Genomic DNA, 23,104 nt, shown 5'->3' with positions numbered 1-23,104 from the left:
GGAGGTGGCATCATGGTGTGGTCCTGTTTTTCGTGTTATGATCTTGGTCCTCTTGTTTTAGTTCGAGGAAATATGAATGCCGATGCGTACCAAAAAGTTCTGGACAATTTTTCGCTACCGACATTGTGGGAACAATTCGGTATTGGCCCACATCTGTTTCAGCACGACAATGCTCCATGTCATACGGCATCCATTATCAACACGTGGTTTGAGGACATGGGTGTGCAAAAACTTGATTGGCCAGCCCAAAGTCCAGATATCAACCCCATTGAACACCTTTGGGATGAGTTGGAGCGCCGCTTGATAGCCAGGCCATGCTGCCGAAAAAACACCACTGAGCTGTTTGCCGCTTTGCCGGAGGAGTGGGACAAGATTCCCGTCGACACGTATCGCAAATTGGTGGAAAGTCTTCCTTGAAGGGTTGCGTACGTCATTGCGGCGAAAGGTGGCCCTACATGATACTGATGTGGTGCTGCGATCGGATTAACGTACTGGTGTGGGGTGTCTGGTGACGAATGGCAACGTAGTGTATGTGGAAAATGTTTTTGAAACTACTAGAAAATGATGGCAACAATACTTCGAAGTAGAAACTAAGTCACGTTGAATTATAAATTGCAGTGTGGATACCATTAATGACAATTTACATAATGTAAACTTTTACATCCAATATTTCATGTTTGTTTCCAATTTGGCCAATACTTCATAGTCACCCTGTACAATGCCTTTTGCTTCATGGGCAGTCGAAGGGCTAGTTGCTGTCTCTGACTAAAGTTGGCTTGAATGAAATCTTGGTAGATGGTTCACAATACTTTTTGATGTCATTTTAATATTTCAATTGCTGTATTGATATCTGAGAAAATTGTCGAGACTGAGACAAATAATATTTAATTTCAGCAGCTGGAAATTTCATGAAGTACCGGGCCTTGTATGAATTTGTTGCCAGGAATGCTGATGAATTATCATTTCAACCAGGTGATATTATTTTGGTAAGTGAGGTTGCTAGAGAGACTAGTATTTCTTTTGCATCATTGTTTTACTCTTTGAGAATATTGAAAAGAGTAGGAAAACTAAATCCAATTTAATAAATGCTTTGTGGCAGCTTTTTTGATTGTTTACTTCATAGCAAAGGGATATTAAGGTCTGTGTTGCTGCTCTTTTCTTGTTAATTCATCATCCATCCTCATTATTACAATTATGTGAGTGAGGTAATAGAGTGTAACTGCCTCCTCAATGGCATAGTGGTAACGTCTTCACCTTGTAATCAAGATGTTCAGATTCGATACCCGGTGGAGGCACAAAGTGACACACATCCCACTTAACTGTAGGCCCAATATCAATTAGCCTACCTCTGCATAAAGTGGACCTACTACAAAAACTCAGTTAGTACAGGGTGTACAAAAAGAAGTAAACCCATTTGTTGTATGTATTACGAAACAACCTAATGAGGTACAACAAAAATAGATATATCTATGGGAAGCGTACAGTTTGGAGATCATGTGCGAAAAATAACATTGGACATATGACCACCATTCACATCCTGACATTGAATTATTCGAGGCACCACATTTTTCATAACCTTCACCAAAGTTTCTTAGGAGAGACCATGAATGTTGTCCTTGAGAGCAGCAATCGTAGCAATCGTTGCTGGTTTATTCTGGTAAACATTATCCTTGAGGAACCCCCAGAGGAAAAAATTAAGAACTGTGAGATTTGGTGATCTTGGAGGCCAGCTAATGTTTCCATTTATTTGTTCTGCCAGCACAAGGAACTTATGTGCAAACTGTAACCTTTGTTGCATGTGTCTAGGCATTACTTTCTGAATAATTTGAAGTTTATAGGGATAAGTGTGTAAGTCAGCATGTAAGATTCTGCACAAGTACGTTTTGGGTATACTCAGCTCCTGTGATTTCCAGGGGCTGTTTAACGCTGACATATGGACAGTCTCGATCTTCTCTGTAGTGCGAGATTATTTCGGAAGTCTGAATCGGGGCTTGTCAGCAATATTACCTGTTGCACGGAACTGATCAACACCACCGTATGACATGTTTTCAGAAGGTATTGCGAACATTAAATTTTCGTCTCTATGCTTACTAAGCTTGAACAATGCTTCATCCATTCGAAAAGTAAAGTTCCTCGATGGAAGCACGTTCTGCGGTAGTCTACATGTTTCTCTAACCTGCAGCAGAAAGAAGGGACATAATTTGTACACTAGTAATATTTCGTGTTTCAAAAGGGTTTACTTCTTTTGGTACTCCCTGTAGAATGGCATTAGTTAGCATTTAAAAAGAAACTACATACTCACTTTTTGTGTTATCTAAATGAATGTACCAGTCTATGTCAGTTCCAATACTCCTAAAGTGTGATCTTTTGAATTAATGTTGAGATATTCATGCTTGAAATTTTAGTCACCATAAAATTGTAGTTCTGTTACAAGCTATGTCATTAGTTGAAGTATTTGGACACATGAGTATATCTAATATTGCAAGGAGATAGGCAATAAGTGTTTTACTTTGCTGTGATATTCCTATTTTGAAAGCAGCACAATCAAATATAATTTCACTGCCTCCAATCTTTCATTTCTATCTCATAAGGGAATTTAGGTGGAAAATTATGTCAGGAAAAGATGACTTGTAACATAGTTGTTTTTCAAGTAATATTCGAGTAATGTAAACTTCTGTTCAATTTCATTTGAATCCTTGTAGTCTCTGAAAATGCAAATATGATATTAAAAAATGTTCACAGAGCTTTTGGGCCTGTATACTTGAAAAAAAAACAATTGCGTACATTCCTCACAGCACATGCTGTCTTTTAAAAATGTGTGAAGGAATGCAAGTTTCTGGTTCGTCTCAACTGGAGTACCGCAACTGAATTGTGACCCTTGAACCGCAGGTGCCAGTGGACCACAACGCAGAACCTGGCTGGTTGGCTGGTGAGCTGCAGGGCCACACCGGCTGGTTCCCAGAGTCTTACGTGGAGAAAGTGGAGAGCCCAGTGGAAAGTATCCCCGTCGTGGAGGTAGAACCTGACGAAGTCATATGTGATACTCTGCAGGTCAAGCGTCAGTTGGAGTAAGTAACAATTGCTCTCTATTACTGTAGGGTGGAACAGAACTCTATTGGTATTGGCAGATAATGTTCATTTGAGGGAAAGATTGCTAATAATGTTACCCCTGATATTTCTGAAAGTAGTGCGGGCATGTAAGGGGTGGCCTTCTGGTAAGGCACCCAGATGTCAACCTCACTTGCACGTAGTACATCCCAGCAACTGCTTCTTGCAGGCCAACGAGGCTCGGGAGTCTGGACCTACGGCCAGTATAATCCTCTGTAGGACTTTGCGTTGTCCTTGTGTGTGCTGAGTGCCCCTTTACAGCCTCAGCTATTAACGTAGGTAAGGATATTTAATCCTCGCAGACAGCAAAGTTTTACTTACATGAAGTTTCGTGTTTCCACGTTGCACAATTGGATGCTCTTTTGAAGATTAATTTTGAAGGTTCACTACCTTCATTCACTAAGGGTACGGCATCTGGAGCGGATATGGTAGTGTATCATTTCTTTGTTCATTCCTGGGTGGTGGTAGTGAAGTAGTGAACAAAGAAGTGACACAGTACTATCTCCACTCCAGATGCCGTACCCTTAGTGAATAAAGATAGTGAGCCTTCAAAATTAATCTGAAAGAAGCAATCAAAAAACATCCAATTGTGCAACATGAAAACACGAAACTTCACGTACGTAAAACTTAAACTGAGTTTACTGCATCCATCACAAGTGAAGTTTTAGTTAAGGGGTGTATTCCCATTTAACATCACGGATCAAAGTAGCCTCTGTGCTGAAGTACCCATAATATACAAATCGATCAATTCTGAAAGTAGTATGTAGCTGAGGGGACAATCCATACATTTTGTTAATGTTGTTATGAATGTAAAGCCATAAATCATATTCCTCTCCTTTTTTTCAAATATAGGTTTTAAGTACACAGTTTCTTTGTGTAAGGCAAAACTCATCAGCCTCACAATGATTAAGGAATGCTTGTCATATATTCTCCAGTTTCTGTTGAACCTCCTTTTTTCAGTAAATTTCTATAGATTCTTGATAAAGATCATTAAATATGTTATGTAAGTCCATCTATAATATAGGGTGTATCATAATAGAGTAAACAACTTTAAGAATTTATTTAGACTAAACTATGTGGAATACAACAATGATATTTGTTATGTATCAATCAGTAACACTTCCAGTTTCTATGAATTTCTGCAAATGGCTACAATGTTCAACGTGGCTTCAACCAGTAATGTGACCTACATCCCATCGAAATTCTAGTTCTTGCCACAGTTTACCCAATAACTCGTCGTCCACCACAGCAAGGGTGTTTTGTATTCTCTCCTATAGCTGTTGCACATTATGTGGCATAGATGGCATATAGACTTTGTCTTTAACAAAGCCCCAAATGCCTAAGTCTAGGGGTGTAAGGTCTGGGAACTTTTAGAAACAGCCTGCTTTTTCTGCACCTGCGAAAGTCAACATTTTCTTTTACACTACACCAGCACCACAATGACTGTGTTTACAAAAGTCTTGTGTATGGAAACAAAACTTGAAGATTTTCTCATTGTTATACAACAAACCTCATATTTTTAACAATACACCTAATAAGTTGTTTACTCTATTATGATACATGCTGTATTTATAATTGTAGCTTATTCTCCTTTAACACATTGAATCCCAGGGTATTTAAATTGGCAATAACTCAGAAACCTGTGCATTTTATGTAATTTTCAACAATCTGAAACAATTTATTTTTTGGTCTTACTATACATGTATTATACATCAAAATAAAGCAATTTATATGCCTATACAATAAAAAAGAAACAATTAGAATCTGTGTATTCTTGTGTGTTCTAGAGATGTTCAACATAGTCCTTGTTTTTCATATAATGAAAAAGTCCGTACTTCTAATACTAAACATATCTACCCTTAGTATGAAACACAGGCAGTGTGCAAGTAAATATCTCATTACAAGTAAATAAATAAGTGTTCCATTTCTTTCGATATTTCAAGTAAACACATTGGTCAAGTGCATGGGCACCCATAGGAGTTTTCTCGGGGGGGGGGGGGGGGCTCTTCAAGATTCCATATGTAAGGTGTACTGAAATGGATCCTGTCATCAACATAAAAAGTAATGTTAGCATACTAAATTCCATTTGCCAGGAAGGGGAGCGTACTTTAAAATTACTTAGTGAAATTTTGAAAATTTTGCACTTACGCTTTGCACAATTTAATAGGATTTAACCATTAAATTGTGCATTGCGGAAGTGCGAAATTTTCAAAATTTCATGTAAGTAATGAGAAGATGGTTGGTTCAAAATTTCACGTAAGTAATGAGAAGATGGTTCAATATTTCACATAAGTAATGAGAAGATGGTTCAAAATTTCACCACCAGGGTACAGCACAATGCAGAGGCATACCAAAAGAACTCCCAGGAACATTCTGCATGTGCATAGCCCAGCATTGTAATTCAGGATGCTCGTGCATAGCACAAGCATGGGATTCAATGTGTTAAATCACTTTTATGATGATTTGATACAGGGCTTCCCCAATGGTGTAATGGTAATGCTATCGCCTTGTAAACAAAGGGTCCAAAGTGTTATTCATACTCCAGTTCATATAAAATTAAATTCGTTGTAGCACTTGATGTTAATTATCTACTGTTTTCAGAGAAATCCAGGAGGTTCCAGAAAACGTGAGTGACAATGGTTCAATTGTGGAAGCAGCTGTAGAAAATGGAGTTGCTCCACAGGTGAATGAATTGGAAAGCCCAGTTTTGGGTGAGGTGAGTATTGTATCACTCAGCAAGTGACATCATCATCCTTCACCGTTGATAGAAGTCAAGCCTCGCCATTTTCTTCTGGTCTTCTACCACTCCTTTCCACTCTGTTCCAATCTTGTTCTCTTCTCCTAACATTCTCCACTATCTGCTCTTTCCACCGACATCTTCGTCTTCCCTTTGGGGTTACTCCCAATCCTTGTACATTGTAAGCTCTTACTGGCAGTCTTTCTGCACCCATCCTCTTTATGCGCCCAAACCATCTCATCTGTCCCGAAGCTTCACCACCCCCACTGTCTGTCATATCTCCTGATTCCTCATTTTATCCCTTCTAGTCTTCCACAACTTAAAAATTGAGCAAGTGAGAATTTATTATTAATAAGGGAATCAATATATTATCTGCAACATATTGCTGGCATGTGGAAATATGCAGCAAGAGAGTGGAATGCTAAATGTTTTCACTCTAAAAACTTGTGCCCTTAGGAGTGTACTACTTCTGTTTTAAAATATGTGCCGGGTGTTTCAGAAATAATTGAGGGATTACAAAAATTTATTGCAAGGAAAGTATTGAAGTTACATTAATGAAACCAGTCCAGAACAATCGAGGAACGCATTTTATTTTTGACACCTTCAGATATTCAATGTGTGCACCACGGTAACACAGCACAAATTGACCCGATAGTCTAGTTCTTGACACATTCGCATCAACATGAGCCTGTTGATAGTGTCTATCACTGCAATGATACGCACGTTCCCTTAGGTAGAATGTGAACTCTCAGCTTAACAATACATACACGCACAAACTGTTTGCTTTCCTCATTCGTTCTGGACTGATTTCATTAACGTTAGTTCAATAGTTCACTTGTAATACATTTTGTAACCCCTGAATTATTTCTGAAATACCTGATATTTTAAAATTACTTTTCTAATAATTATCTTTGGCATGTTACTACTTCTTTCTCTACAGAAATGTTAAGTAATTTGGGATGTGTGAGCATCATAATGTGCTATTCAATAATTTATCTCCTATTGCCTTGATTGCTAAGCACATGGTAACTGAATTATGGTTTCAAATCTTGGTGTTTCATTGCACTTATTTCATATCATTAGTATTTATTATCGTCATTAAGAGAAATAGAAGCAACAAACTGCATTAACAAGACACTTGTGTTTTCTAGGGAGAAACAGTGGAGAATCTGCAGGCCCAGGCTTTGTATCCCTGGAGGGCAAAGAAGGACAATCACTTGTCGTTCAACAAAGGAGACATCATCACTGTTAAGGAACAGCAGGTAACATTTTAATATTAATCTTACTTTTCTTCTGTAGCTAAAAGATAAGATCTGGAAGTTGGTTTTAACTTCAAATAGTTATTAACAGGAATGGATTTATATATACAGTGGGAATCCATGAGTATTACCTTGCAAATTGTCCATCGCCATGTTTGTGCACTTCATTTGACCAATAAGAGCTTCAAGAATAAAGAGAGAACTCAAAACAAGCTGTTGACAACTTCTGCACCTGCATACATAAAAATTCATCGCCTAAAAACACAAAAGATGTAAGAGAGAAATTAATGAAAATAGTCATAGAGAAATTAATGAAAATAGTCATGGACAATTTTTCACGGTAATACTCATGGATCCCACTGTACCAAAAATGGGTTAGATATGTAAATATATATTTAGTTATTTTAATTGAAATATGGAATTAAATATGGACATACAATTGTGAGAAATGTTAATTTTCATTAAGCAAGCGCCTCACTTAGTTAAATTAAATGCATTACACTTACATGACATTAATTGTAATGCAAAATTAAAATACAAAATGTGCTTTATTTTTTGTTGCCTAAATAATGGATTTCCAAACTTTCTCTTAAGTGCTGAAACGTGAATTTCCTCCTGTTGTCTATAAAGACAGATTTATATTCTCTGAAAGTGCATTCTTTATCATGTGAAGTATATTTAAAGTATGGAATGTATTTGACCACTAAAGCTTCAGCTTGCAGTCTCTTTGCCTATTATCAAGATTTAAAATAAACAGAGTACAAAATGAATGGAAGACAAATGAATGGAAAATCTTGGGTATTTAATACAAGGAGGGAGACATTTGAGTAACATGAATATGGAGTATATGTCTGAAAATGTTTGAAAGAATTGAAATTATATGTAAAAATAAACAAAATGTGTAATATATGTGCTTAAATCTAATATATGTAAAGATATGGAAAATGAAAATAGCATTTCTCGTAAAGATAATTCAAAATAACCTTTATTTTAGCATAATATGAAGATGTGTGTTTATTATACCGGGTGATCTGTTTGAGATGTCAGAAAAGTAAACCTTTATACACAAGAGATTAATGTACATATCTGTGAGCAGTTTGTTGTAATATAAGCAGAAGGATGTGAGTTTCAAATGAGTGGAGGTTTATACAGACTTCAGCCACATGGCGGCACTAACGTGCATGGTAACAAGGGTGGTGATCACGTCACAACAACACGCACAGTATGTCGTATATGGTACGCAAAATTTTCGAGTATTACATGCATGCTACTGCCGCCACACAGCTGAAGACTGTAAACCTCCACTCACTCGAAAACTTGCATCCTCTGTACTTATATTACAACAAACTGCTCACAGATATGTACATTAACCTCTTGTGTATAAAGGTTTACTTTTCTAACATCTCAAACGGATCACCCGGTAAATGCGTTCCCTGGTTATTAATGTGGGTTTTCACCATATTTAACCAAATTCATATGTAAATATCTCACTACGTCTAAAGTCCTACGAGGGTCACTATTTATATTTTGAGCCTTGGCAACACTGATTGAAGTTAGGTGCAATTTGACGTTTGCACGGAATCGTCTGGCATTATTGACCATAACGTACTTCAAATGTTTTGTCAATAGCTTCATTTGTGTTGTTTATGTTGCCTTGGAGATTGCGCGACAACAATAAAATGGAATTAACTCGTGAACATTTTCGTGCGATGATTTTTTACGATTTTCGACGTGGATTATCAAGACAAGAGTGCATCAATCAACTTACTTCCACATTTGGCGATGAAGCCCCATCCTTTGCCACTGTGAAACGCTGGTATAACGAATTTAATCGTGGCCGCCATTCGCTCACCAACGAGATTCACGATGGTCGTCCAAAATCAGTTGTTGTTCAAGGAAACATTGATGCTGTGCGAAACCTAATACTGCAAGATCGTCATGTGACATTCTGTGAGATTGAGGCAACCATAGGCATTAGTTCCACCAGCATATATAAAATATTACATGATCATTTAGCTGTGAGAAAGGTATGTTCTCGTTGGATCCCACACAATTTGACAAAAACTCAAAAAGACGCTCGGATCAATTGGTGCAAACAAATGCTCAATAAATACAATCGTGGTGCTTCAAAAGACGCATATAAGATTGTAACAGGTGACGAATCATGGATATATGCATATGAGCCGGAAGGTAAACAGCAGTCGACTGTATGGGTGTTTCAATGAACCCAATCCAACAAAAGTTGTTGGCGCTCGAAGCACATCGAAACAAATGGTCGCCTGTTTTTTTGGGAAAACTGGTGATGTGGCAACTGTGCCTTTAGAGGAACGTAGAACGGTCAGCTTTGAATGGTACACAACAATTTGTTTGCCAGAGGTCTTCGGTCGATTACGGAAAACAAACAAACGCCGTCGCATCATTCTTCATCAAGACAATGCCAACTGTCACACATCTCGTCTAACAACCGACTTTATGAACAGTCAAAAAATCGAATCGATGGGTCATCTGCCGTACAGTCCTGATTTGGCACACAATGACTTCTTCTTGTTCCCGAATGTCAAGAATAAATTGCGTGGACAACGATTTTCGTCGGCGGAACACACTGTTGATGCGTTCAAAAACCTTATTATGGAGGTGTCTCAAGAAGATTGGAAAAACTGCTTTGACAAATGGTTCGAACGAATGCAAAAGTGTATTGACCATAAAGGAGAATACTTCGAAAAACAATAAAGCAGTTTTCAATGACAAATTCCTGTCTTTTCATTGTTAGGCTCAAAATATAAATAGTGACCCTCGTATAACATGAATGGAAACAGTTGCTTAAATATTCATGAGAAGCTCATGAAAAAGAGCTATTTTAATTATTTATTTAACAAATGATTCCAAATACAACATTAGTCATTATTAGTCATTTTCCAATGTACTAACAAGAGAAAATAACATAATGTAAAATTACACATGGTTAAGTAACTTACTCATTTTTACACAACAGCCTTCTCTGCTGTTCCTGACTTTTCACAAATGTGTGTTTGATTTGTTAGATTATTGTGTGAGCAGGATAGTCTGTGGAATAGTGTCCGCTAAATGAGGCATAATCCATTAATATATCCATAATCACACATATATATGTATGATATGATATAAAATTACTAACTAACTGTCTAGCCTTCTTAAACTCATAAACTAACTAACTAACTCTCTAGCCTTCTTAAACCCATAGACTAACTAACTTTCTAGCCTTCTTAAACCCAAAGGTTTATGGCTTCCATCCTTAGCGTTTTCTGTTATGTCCATCTCAACATTATTGCTCCATCTTTGTCTTGACCATCCTACAGGTCTCTTACCATCAGGTTACCCAACAAGAATCCTGTAAACTCTTCTTTCCCCTCCCATTTGTCCTACATGGCCTGCCCATCTAAGTCTACTTGATTTAATTAATCTAATATTATCTGGACATGAACACAAATGATTCAGTTCTAAGTTATTGTTTTATACCACAAATTGCAATGTAACAATTTGGACAAAACTCTTATTTGTGTTATTTATTTGATGGAAAAGGGATTTAATGAGAATAACAAAAACGTTGTGTTGTATTCGGTTTCAGATATACAGTTTTTATATTTAGGTAGTACACAAATAGTTGACATATTTGGAAGAAATGAATTCTAGGGTTCTAGATTTGGATTCCATATTTACAAATTCTTTGTGATACTGATGCTGATATAATTAACAAATTTTTTAAAAAAATACTATTGTAACTATACACAAAATTTACCATAGTTTTGTCTAAATTATTATTATATAAATTTAGGTGGTGTTGGTTGGAAATATACAGAGTGATTCAAAAGTCCCAGGACACCCTTTTTTTTTTACATTGGGTTAAGGGTTCCATGTGTGAGGGTGTTTCCTGGACATGACCGCCATTTTAAAGTCTGGCATTTTGGATCGAGGTCAAATTTTTCAAGTGGCAAGGGGCTTGTGTGGGGTATCAAATCACATTAGAATTTTCCAAGAAATGCGATACTGTAATTAGTTTTGAGATAGTTGTACAAAAGTTATTGATACTGAAGGACGGCAACCACATGCTGCAGTACCTACTGGTATGTTCTAGAGAATGTGCTCAGTGTGGTTTCCATCGCACCGAACACACTCTTCGAGGCGTGAGATTCACTCTGCATAGACCCGCATTAGCATCTTTTGGGGTATTTGATCACGGGCCTGCATGATGTGGTAGCGAAGGTGGTGTGCGTCGCACTGCATTTCTTGGAAAATTCTAATGTGTTTTGATACCCTTGCCATTTGTAAAAAATTGACCTCGACCCAATATGGCAGACTTCCAAGATGGCAGCCACATCCTGGAAGCACCCTCACACATGCCCCCCTTACCCCGATGTACCCAGGTGAAGTTGGATCTGTCATTACCGCATCCTTTTCAGAGAAAAAATGGTGTCCTTGGACTTTTGAATCATCCTGTAATTTGAAATTGCCTGTAAAACCATGAAGAGTCAGGAAGCTTGATTTTTATTGATTTTTGGGACATACTGCAATGCACCTTCATTTAGAGAATCTGTGTTTCCGGTGCTAGCAGATGTAAAAAAGGTGTAACTGCCATGTGTCAGCTATTTGTGCACTAAACCATGGACAAGAATATAGAACATCCAATGTATTTGTGCCTTAGAAGAGTAATTTTTCTGCTTCCCAGGAAATGTGGTGGTTTGGCAGCGTGGACAGCAACGAAGGCTGGTTCCCCAAGTCGTACGTGAAGTTGATTGGAGTGGCTAAGAAGCAGGAAGTTGTGGAAGTGACAGCACAAGGTAATTGCATGTTGCCGAGTGACATCATTACATTCATCTCTTTAGCTTCCATGTGAAGCCTTCACATGCCACAATAGTAATATTTGAACAAAAATTAATATTACCTACATTTCTACACACATCTCTGTTTTATGAACAAAACTATCTGTATTGTATTTAAAGATATCCGTTTGGCAGTTATGTAGAGAGATGTAATTCAGGCTAATAAGTTCGTTTCATTTTTCCATGCAGTTTCGGTTCGCGATTGATTTTGCCACCTGTCTGTTAGCTTCGTCAGGCATATACTGTCTTGCCACGGGTGACATGGTACCTTTTTCTCCCGCTCACATTCGTGGTGGCGCCAGTTGACGCAGACCTTTTAATTTCTGCTCCTTCAGCGTGGCCGTGGTACTTCCTTCTTTTGCTATGCATCGGGATGTTGTCGCTGCCGGTTCCTGGTCTCGTCATCTGCATCGGTGAGAAGGCACTCGTTTTCACTCGGATGTCCAGGCAGGCTTTTTCACAGGCGCTTATGGTGCATGTTTGGTTTTTTTGCAGTTGGTGTGCGGGGAGAATGGGTTTGGCCGGGATTGCATATTTCTGATGGCAGGAAGCCAGGTATTACTGGGAGTGGTCACGGGAAAGGCCCACGTCAACTAGCACTGCCACAAATGCGAATGGGAGAAAAAGGATACATGCCATCTGCGGCAAGACAGGTGGCAAGATCGATCGCCAACGAAAGCTGCACTATCTGTTTCAACACAGACTATTTCTATTTCAATTAAAGGTGTTAATATGTAACAAAATATTCTGGGGCTATGTTACTATTGTCATTGTGATTATTCAGATTGTGTATAGGGATGGGACAGGTTAATCAGTTTCTTGTTGCTATCTGTTAATGTAGACATATTGGTTTCAGTCAAAGTACCATTATATATATATAAGTAGCCTGTCAAATTCTGCCTCTTCTCATATTTTTTATTGAATATAAAGATGTTGTGTATTCAAACACACGCAGATTGCACTCAAGGTGTAGAGTTGATTTTAAAATATATGCACTGCATAATCCAACATTTTTTTATTTAGCATTTTTAAAGTGCCACTTAACAATTTATAACGAACTCCATGTCTAAAAGACAAAACACAATCTGTTCTTACAAACATATTGACAATTCCAAAGGTCTTATAAACTATACAGTTCATTTACATACGAAGCGTCGTTGGAATATTTGTTACGTTATGTTGAATCAGTAGGGACACATTTGCGATGAAAAAATATCAAAATTTTGGCACAAAAACCAAATGCCTTTCAGGTCCAAAAGGGCCAACTAAGACTAAATTTTGATGTTAAAATGGTGAACAAATCTCAGGTTTGTTGTAAAGACAGTGTTCATTTCAGAAAACTTTCTGTTCCTAACTTTACTAATATGAAATGTAGATAATTAAAACATGAAAATACTCAGATTTTTTGGTGTGACTACAGAGATTTATACTACAAACTTTATTTTTAAAGTAAATGTTTGGGTATAGGGATGCAGAGAGCTCTGATAATGTAATTCTCTGCAAGTACAGTGATGACCAAAGGAGAAACGCTCTTTTTAATGAAAATTACTTTTCTGGAGCTAAACTGAAAAAGAGCATCTCCCCCTCTCTCTCTCACTGACTCACACTCTCACTCGCCCACTATCACTCACTCTCGCTGGCCCCCATGGTGGAGTGGTTAACACATAGTGCTTTAATGCCAGGGATCCTTGGTTCATAATCCTGACAAGGGCATGGATGTTTATGAGTGTCCATTCATCAATTTCATCATATCATCACTTCAGGCATATATTTTTGGTAAGTAAGAAATCAAATTTTCGGTACAAAGCAGAGTCAATTTGAGGTTCAAAAGCAGTAAATAAAATAAAATATCGTTGTTAAAGCGGTGAAAAATTGGATTAAAAAGCGGCATATAATATGACATTTTGGTTTTAAAATTGACTTAATTTGATTTAAGAACTGCACTTATTACACAAAATAAACATATCCCTTCAAGTAGCACATTTATGTAGTTACCAGAATATTAAGTTTATTCCTATATAAAGCAGTCCATTTTTGCTTAGAAAATATTTGTAGCAGAATTAATCAATTTTCCGTGAATTGCATAACTCTGACAGTGTCGCATTGGTAAGTAGACTCCAAATGTCGTGTTTATTTCGTCTATTTCAAATTTTGTAGTTCATTTAGCATCATTTCGTGAAGAAACAGGGCAGGAAAATGCACCTCACACCTTTCAGTAACATAAAAAATTAACATTGCAATGTGTTATTTCACATTTCGTGTTTTCGTCAAAAAGGAAATGTGCATGCCTCTAATCATCACTCATACCCATCTTCGCTAATTAGCCAAAAGTGGCACAAAAAGCTAAGTAAGATAAAGCAAATCACTCACTCACTCGCTCACTCACTCACTCACTCACTTACCCACACACTCACTCACCCACACACTCACTCACCCACCCACACACTCACACACTCTCTCTTTCTCTCTTTTATGTACATGCCTCAGCAATGATCAAACTGAATCTATCTATCTCTCTCGTATATGCCTCAACAACGATCAAGCTGAATATGTTAGAAAATGGTACTCATTGTGTCAATACAGAACTTTTTTTTTGTATAAATTTTTAAAAAGTCATTTACATAGTTATTGAAGTTTTATTAAGTTTATTCTTGCAAAAAGTCGATTTTTTTTGTTCCAAATTTTGTGGCAGAATGAACACACGTTCTGCAATTTCACATAACTTACAGGATAATTCAAACTGCTGGAAGTGTTGTGTAGGTAATTAAACATTACTTTCATATTTATGAGAGTTGATTTTGCATTATTTAACTACAAAATATGGTAGAAAATGTACCTCAGCTCAAAAACTCAAAATGTGACCAATAGTATGAAATTTCAATTTCGTGTTTTTTCAAAAGCAATATATGCATGTCATTAGGTAAATTTTGTCCCAGTTTATCCCTAACTATTCCTTCACAAAAATGAAATATTCTTTTTTCCAGAGTACTACGTGGCCTTGTATCCATATCAGTCAATGGAAGCTGGTGATCTGAGCTTCCAGCAGGGTGAGGTGGTCCTGATTGTGAAGAAGGATGGCGACTGGTGGACAGGGGTCATCGGGGAGCGCAGCGGGATCTTTCCATCCAATTACGTTCAGAAAGCTGAAACTGAGGTAAGGGATATTTTATCTGCATTACGGAGGCCCACGTGGAATATACACCCCCACCCCCCTCTGATCGTCTATTACAGCATGTCGTATGCTCATACACTGTACACAGTTCCTATAGCGAGTGAATCCAAGAGAAAATTAGGATATCAGTGAATGGTAGATTTCTATCACATTGCCACAATGCATTGTTTATACCAGTCGGTAGTGATGATCACATACTTGGTGACACTTGGATAATTCACCAGCTGGAAACTGCTGTAAATAGTTACTCATGTGAGAGTGTAAATAGCCTCCTCCTCTCCAAGCTCGTTCAAGAGGCCAGCCAACTTACAATCTTGTTACTGAAGTGTTTGTTGAAAGTCCTGATCAGAGCATGTGTGTTGCATTCAACTTTTCATCATCATCACAAAAGAGAGGGAAAATAACATATTTTCAACTATTTTATCTAAATGTTCACTATTGCCACACAATTTTGTTCTGTAATTAATCAAAGTCTGAGATATTGCATGTTATCACAGGACATTAGAAGTATAAAATAACTTGAAGCACCAAAGTAAGCTTTCAGAATAACTTTATCTGACTTTTTGCATTACTTTGAAAAAATACTGCCAGAAAAACTTTTTTTTTTGGTAGATTCTGATTTGTTATGGATTTGTTATTTCTGTTCTGTGTAATTTTATAACAATTTCTTCCTGTCCTATTCTGGTAAGAGATAGTTATATGTTGCTGCCTGCACATCTGTCAAAATAGCAACATCTACAAATGTAAAGGAGAAAGGTAGATAAGTGATTTTGATGTACATATTAGGTAATGTGATGCAAAGGTTTCATTTGCTGGTGTGGAATGTGCACAGCTCCAGTCTCACAAGCACTGAATCTTCTAATCGTCTTCATGACATTAAATGTCTCTTGTCATGAAATGACAGTGACAAATTTTGAATGCTAATATTTAGAGCAAGTGTGATGAGAGCGAAGGCATTCATGCCCGTTTGCACCAACGTTGCACAAACTCGGTAGTTTGAGAATCCATGGGTTAGGGTAACCCTTGGATCAGGATCATTTTTAAATTGCACCAATCTTAAATGCATGGCAGGCCACGTAAATCACGAATACTCTAGGATGGTAGCTAGCCTCGAAGCAAGTGCCTAAATGCCATACAGGTGGAAGCACGTGATTGGTTACCTATTTCGAGAAGGTTTGGTACTACTCGTAGTGTGGCTAAATGACAGAAAAAAAGAGAGAGGATGGAGGTAACGGGACATTGCTATCTTCTGTAAACAGTGATGAGCGACTGCCACGAGAAAATTTGAAGCACGTGATAAAGATGAAAAATATTTACGTGAATAAATATTGATATATTGCACTGGTAAACACACATTTTATTGCCAACGAAATTAATAATTTTATGGTATCTTTGCCATATGATTTTGAATATGATAACAGTTTTTCTACATTGGCTCTAGTTTTTGAGTAATGGCTGTCCTTTAAAAACATAAAACAGCATGAATCTCATTGTTAATCACTCTTAATGATCAGACAAACGTTGTTTCTAGTATTTTCTTGTGTGTAGGGTGTCTGCACAATCACGTTGAAGATTGCATCATTAATCTGTAACACTGGCGAAGATTGGGTACCAAAATGGGGAAGGGAGAGGGACCAGGTGCAAGGACAGTTTAGTTTCCCTTAGTAGACACGGCTTATCATTAAGAGACCATAGTGCAGATGCAAAAAGTGGGTGTGAAACTCCTCCACACCCCTCCTAATCGCCACCACTGCCATCTTGTATCTGTCCCATCTGCTTTGAAATATTTCCTCCATCATCTCCTTTATATCTTGGTTGGGCCTCTTTCCTTGTTTTCCATTAAAATCACCAAGATTATCTAGAACGTTGTTGATTTGGAGGAAATTTATCTTTATGCTCATATTAATTACAAAATATATGAATAATACAGGTACTCACGTTTTCCGCGAAGCCGTTTTAAGTAAAATTTCTATTAATTTTGGTAGCCACTGCCACTATCCTTGTTGTGTGCGTCACAACGAATTCTGAGGAGGATGGTGGCAGTGGCTACCGAAATTAATAGAAATTTTACTTAAACCAGCTTCACGGAAAACGTGAGTACCTGTATTATCTATTACCGTGTCCCTCATTCCCATAGTGTGAATGAAAATGTATGAAGTTTGTGAGCAAGTTTTACACCAGTTCTTCATAGTTTCGTGTTCGTGTTGCCAAAATAGTTCTTGACAACTGAGACATAACTGAATCATGTTGAAGCTTCAATATCATTCTTAAAATTGGAGATATTTGAATCAATAATGAGTTTGAAGCTCATCAAAGTTCCCCGTTTTTAGTTTCTCAATACTCAGTCCATGAAAGGATCTATGGATGTAATTAAACACTCTCTACCTTTATCCAAGACTTAACAAACTACTTCCTTTACAAAGTCAGTGATGTTTTTCTTTGTTTCTGCACAGAATTGCAGCACAATCCATCAGAATAATTTACACGGCCTGCTCGTGAAGGACTCATGTTTGATTATTCCCCTCAACAATAGAAATAAAACTCAAAAATAAAACAAATAAAGAAAAAGTAACTTTTAATAAATATATTCTGTGCAATGGATGAACTACAAAAATATTTTTATATTCTAAAATAAAAGCCATGTCCCATTTCATGTCAACACCTAACAGCTCTTATTGAGATAAACTTAAAATGGAAGGATATCGAGTATCTCAAGAACTAGAGCCAACTTGGCAAAACTGTTTTTCATTTTAGATTCAGCATAACCAAAATACCATAAATTCGTTCTAAAATCTTTCGCAACTAAAAAAAAATATTTCTTTGTAGACCTGCGTTATTGAAGCTTGCAATCATAGTAATAGTTTTACAGTGATGTTTGTAGTAGATTTCTAAACATAAATCTTATCTCTACGTAGTATTGATGATTGTTTTATGGCTAGGACTGTTCCACTTTCTCTGGTTACTGGAGCCTGCCCCTGTGGCAGAGCGGTTAGCACATCATGCTATGACGCCAGGGGTCCCGGGTTCGAATCCCAACCTGTGCATGGATGTTTGTGAGTGTCCATTCATCAATTTCATCATACCATCCCTCATCCCCATCTTCGCAAATTAGCCAAAAGTGGCACAAAAAGTGAAGTAAAATAAGGCAAATCAATCTGGTTACTGGGTGTATGTTTATGTTTGTATTGCATGTATTAGTACCGCAGAATGTGCACAGTAAACATCTACCAAAGTATATATTCAATAACATACTATATATTTCTCACTTTATATACCGGTTCTGTCTCTTTCTTCTCACACCGAGGATGCTACTAAGTTAGCGAATATTTAGAATTTTTTCACTGTCCAGTGAGTGTTTCCTCCCTCCTTCTTTGATTTTTATTTAGCCCTTTTGGCCCTCCTTGTTTTTATACATTATTTATTTATATATATGTAGGATAAAAGGAAGGAGGGCCACACGGGCTATATATATATAGTTTGAGTCTATTACTTCCCATTTTACATTTATTTAGTTTTGAAATTCTGAAGTAATACATTACCGGTTGCAGATGGCAGCCATTACTGCGATGTGCGTACATTAACTCCACTTTTACTCGCCGATCTCCAAGGATAAAGTTGACCCTCCTTTTACTCCCAGCTTACCCTGCGTTTCTGTTGGTGCAACAGATATTCAGCCGATTCGTGGGTTAACTGTGAGTTTACTCTTACTCGCAAGTAAATCGACGTTGGTGCAAACTGGCATCAGTGTGAATGCATGCATTTTTAGAGTAAGAATGTAACTAGTGCATACAGGCCCTTTGTGTATTTGCATGCACACTGGAAGAATTCTGCCACACTAACATTCCTTCCTCTGTTCAGCAACTAATACTAATTTTCTCTTGAATGGGGTTTTCTTTTGCTGCATACTTGACTGTTTTCTCCTTTGTGTGTTGTAGCCAGCACCTCTGGAAACTATAGTTCAGCCGGTTGTTGAGCAGGAGGTGGTGGCAGCCGTCACCGAAGCACAGGTATGTCGTTTCTTCTCTTTTTACCTTCACTTTTTCTTGGTTCTGTTCAGGAAGGGTTGTGAAAGTAGCAATGTACGAAAGCCATTTTTCTTGTAGTGGCAACATGTATGAGAAAGAGATGTGAAAGAACACACACACCTGGAATCATTTACAATCCTTCAATGTAATCTCCTGCTGCTGCGTGAACACTTTTCCAAACATCTGGCAGTCGTTGGATGCCATTGATAGCTCCCGTTCGTGCCAGTGTGCGCAGACTGCCCTGTGGCCGAAATGAATCTTGAGTCGTCTGGAAAGCGTTTCCCCCGCAGCAGTTCGTTCATCTTGCGAAACATATCAAAGAGAATAAGGTGGGTGCTCCAATACCTTGTACATACATACAAAAATACGCCAGTCGTTCTGCAGCAATCTGTGAAGTGCATCAAGGTGGTGTGGATCTGTTGCCGTGCGAGGATGCCCACAACCATGTTCTTTTGCAGCTGATTCACGACCACTTTCAAATGCCTTGGCCCATCTGGCAATGGTACGATACGGTAAAGCATGGTCCCCACATGCCTCGCGTAAGCCCTTGTGAATTTGCCGTGCATTCCTTCCACGTGCAACCTGAGATTTGATGAACATTCACTGTTCTTCACGTGTGAACATTGTTCAGGGCCGTATTATGCACACACTTCACTTAAACATCTTCTAACTACCACACAACATTAATGTTCAGCACCAAACACCTACACACGATCCGTAGTACAAGACTAAACAAGACCTGATCATCTTTTGTCCCAGCGACAACTGACAAGCGTATACCAACAGTGTTGCCACTACAAGAAAAATGGCCCTCGTAGATGAGGCCTTTCTCATTTTGTATTGATTCTGGTGTGTATAGAGCAAGTAACCACATTGGCAACAAACTGGAGAGTTCTCTATTTCTCTTAAAAAGATTGTGATCTTATAGCATTTACAAATTGTTCTCAATAGTTAGACTATAATTTCTACATTTCCCAACTACTACGTATCAATCTACCGGGGTTTTGCTTAAACTATTTCCACATCTACAAAGGGTAGTAGGAAAGTTTTGCAATATGGTGCAACCGAAGGTCGAACTTTGTGACAAGTTGAATCTTGTTGAGACATGTTGAAACCTGCATTGTATCCAGCAGGACGATCTAGTTGCTCATGAACTGGGGCAGTGAAAAGAACTTGCCGTATCATGTTGGTCAAAAACTGAATACTGGGCAATTTGCGCTTCAACTTTGCATGCGATTCGAGTATTGAGCAGTGTTTGGAGGAAATGGCTCCTGTGCTGGGAGGAGATTGTCCCCATCGTACGACCACATTCAGGTGGTAATGAGGGTTTCAGAGAGCCTAGAAGGTCCTCCGAGGTTAGGATGCCCAGCCTCGTCTGTCACAGAGGAGAACATTGCTGCTGTCAGGAAGATTCTAGAGTGTGATAGGCATGTGACCTATCACCAAATAGAGGATAATTTGGAGTTCCTGCACCATCAATTCATACCATTCTGCACAACCACCTTAAAATGACAAAGGTTTGTTCCCTTTGGATACCCCAAGCCTTAACCAACAAGCAGATGGTACGATGAATTCCATGGTACCGCAAGATGCGCAAGAAGTTTGAAAGTTTGCAAATGAAACATGTCGCTACGTCAACAGCATCTTAACAAGTGAGGAAACCAGGCTTTAATAATATGACATGCCCACTAAAGCCTGGAACAAAGTCTGAGTCTACGAAGATAAAAACATGCCTGTGTCTGTGCGAAAATCCTGATCCGTGAAGAAGAGAATGGTGGCAATCTTCTTTACTGCAAGGGGAGTTGTGGAGAGTGTGGTGCAGGAAACAGAAGACAGTCACCACGAAGTGGTACACTGAGGAGTGCCTGCCCAGAGCTGTTCAACCTCTCAAAAATATTAGTCCATGCTCAAGACCAGACACTTGGTTTTTCCACCATGACAAAGCTCCTGTCCACCATTCCAAAGTTTACACCGAGTATTTGGCATGTACCGGCTGAAGGTAGTGAAGTCCAGACCTCACTCCATGCAAAATTGCACTGTGCCTTCATGTCAAGAACACGCTAAAGGCCATACGGTTTTCCAACGAAGAGGACCTTCTAGGGCGTGGGATTAGTTGGTTCGACGACTGGTTTCAAAGGATGAAGAAGTGTATATTGTGTGGTTTAAAGTATATTAGAATGTAAAAATAATGGGGCATTTAACGGTTCGAATCCGGTCTTACGTTAATTATTAGGCATGGATGTTCAGTTATGTAAATAAAAATAAATGTACCACAATGATTAGAATTAGACACTGTATTATACATTGTGTAGACAGTCCGAGAGTTCGGCCGATGGATAAGGACGCACAGGTTCCTTGTACATTGGTCCTCATTTACGAGTCAAAATGAATACTACAAGAAGGAATCAGAAATCAGAAATCAAGACGCTGAACACTGAAACATGTTATGACATAGTATTTAATGCACTGCTGTTGACATACTTACAACACCTTGTCGCTCGCCTACACAAGCACCATTATAGACAAAACACTATCGCCGACCCATAAGTCTCTGGGTCGGAACAAGTTAGCAGCGCAGACCGCTGATGGTCGACGTTGCACGTAAAAACTTTACTTGAGCACCATTGTCTATCAAGTTAAAAGTTAAGGTTGAAATCTCAAAGCTAAGAATCTAGACTTTTCAAGATTGGAGAAAAACAATTTCCTCTCTGACCTGCAAAGATGCTGAAACGAGAGTCTGAATCTCAATGTTGAACTGTGAATGTTGCACTGTGTGTCTCTCAACTGTGAATGTTCTAAACTGTCTGGTTTGCACTGGGGATCTTGCACTCAAGTTCCTACTTTTTCTATTTCCCCAGAGTTCCTTCCCTCGCTCTGAGAGCAATTGTCCTTTTTCTCTATTGGTCGTCGAACTTTTAACTCCTCCCACATGTGGTCATGTTTACACTGAAGGGGTGAGAATCGCATACACTGAAGGGCGTGAAGGGTGATAATCGCGTAGCACAAAACACAATAACACCTTGTTTGAGAGCTGATCTCGAGAACGAAAAGTATCTCGTTCTAATTAATTTTTATAGCTCACAACTCCGACACTTTGTTAAAGTTATGCGTTCCGTGGCTGTCTAAACTTCACTGAGGCGAAGAGATAAGAAGAGATATTTTCGGGCAGGGTTGTAGTTCAAGATTCCATACTATTTACCCTTGTCACGGAGCCAGACTGGCGGGCGCGATCGTAGAAGTTATGACGTCTCTTCGAGCCTGCCATGTGTAGAGCAATTGTCTCGATTCTGAGCCTGGCCAGCCACGAACTCCCTTGAAAACAGAGGTTCCTTGTTTGGGACGAGGGCGAGGGTATTTGTCGGGGTTTTAAATTTTAAAATGCCTGAAGTTCCGTGATTAGCTGCTTCTCTAAATTTCAACCATCATGCTGAGCTTGAATTTATGTTGACGTGAGCTGAATGTGGACTGGATGGATATGAGAGTTTATTGTGGGAACATTCTGGTTTCTTTATCTCGAAGTAGGTGCGGTGATATATGCGAGGCTTCATGGGAAAGAACTGCTGGTTACTTGAGACGGCTGTCTTTTCTCAGAGAGCAGAAAAATGAAATCTTGGGGGGAATGCGTAGGAAGACCGATGGTAATATTAATTGGTAATTGGTACATCGGTTATAAAAGTATTTTGAAAGATTGTGAAAATTAAAGGTGCATTGCAAAACTTTGCTAGTGCCCCTTTTTACTAATCATAATACCATAGTATCGTTAATCAGGAAACACCTGTCATGTGCCAAACATTTGACACACAATTTATGTCAACTGTATATTTTACATGATTTCTAGGATATTTGTAGTCCACAAAATATTATGTACCATATTATTTTTTTCTGTTCCACATGACAAAGGTTACCTTGTGTATAGTCCTTTAGAGATTATTAAATATTTTCAGAAA

General features: G+C 38.3%; 1 protein-coding gene across 6 annotated transcripts in view; it reads left to right on the top strand.

The window, feature by feature from the left end:
* Positions 1-23,104, top strand: part of Dap160 (dynamin associated protein 160) — a 119,590-nt gene that overhangs the window by 42,481 nt on the left and 54,005 nt on the right. For 4 of the 6 annotated variants that reach the window (XM_083123350.1, XM_083123349.1, XM_083123346.1 and 1 more), the window contains exons 15-21: positions 895-986; positions 2,890-3,068; positions 5,710-5,824; positions 6,997-7,107; positions 11,807-11,918; positions 14,945-15,114; positions 19,068-19,139. In XM_083123350.1, the coding sequence (XP_082979476.1) occupies positions 895-986; positions 2,890-3,068; positions 5,710-5,824; positions 6,997-7,107; positions 11,807-11,918; positions 14,945-15,114; positions 19,068-19,139 (851 nt within the window). The remainder of the gene's footprint in view (positions 1-894; positions 987-2,889; positions 3,069-5,709; positions 5,825-6,996; positions 7,108-11,806; positions 11,919-14,944; positions 15,115-19,067; positions 19,140-23,104) is intronic. The other 2 variants (XM_083123348.1, XM_083123351.1) reach the window with 2 other exon arrangements.

The sequence above is a fragment of the Lepisma saccharinum genome, chromosome 6 (genome assembly GCF_977018435.1).
Source record: "Lepisma saccharinum chromosome 6, izLepSacc3.1, whole genome shotgun sequence".
In the NCBI taxonomy this organism is placed as follows: Eukaryota; Metazoa; Arthropoda; class Insecta; order Zygentoma; family Lepismatidae; genus Lepisma; species Lepisma saccharinum.
Note: the sequence above shows the minus strand (reverse complement) of the source record. Positions and strands in the feature narration are given on the sequence as shown.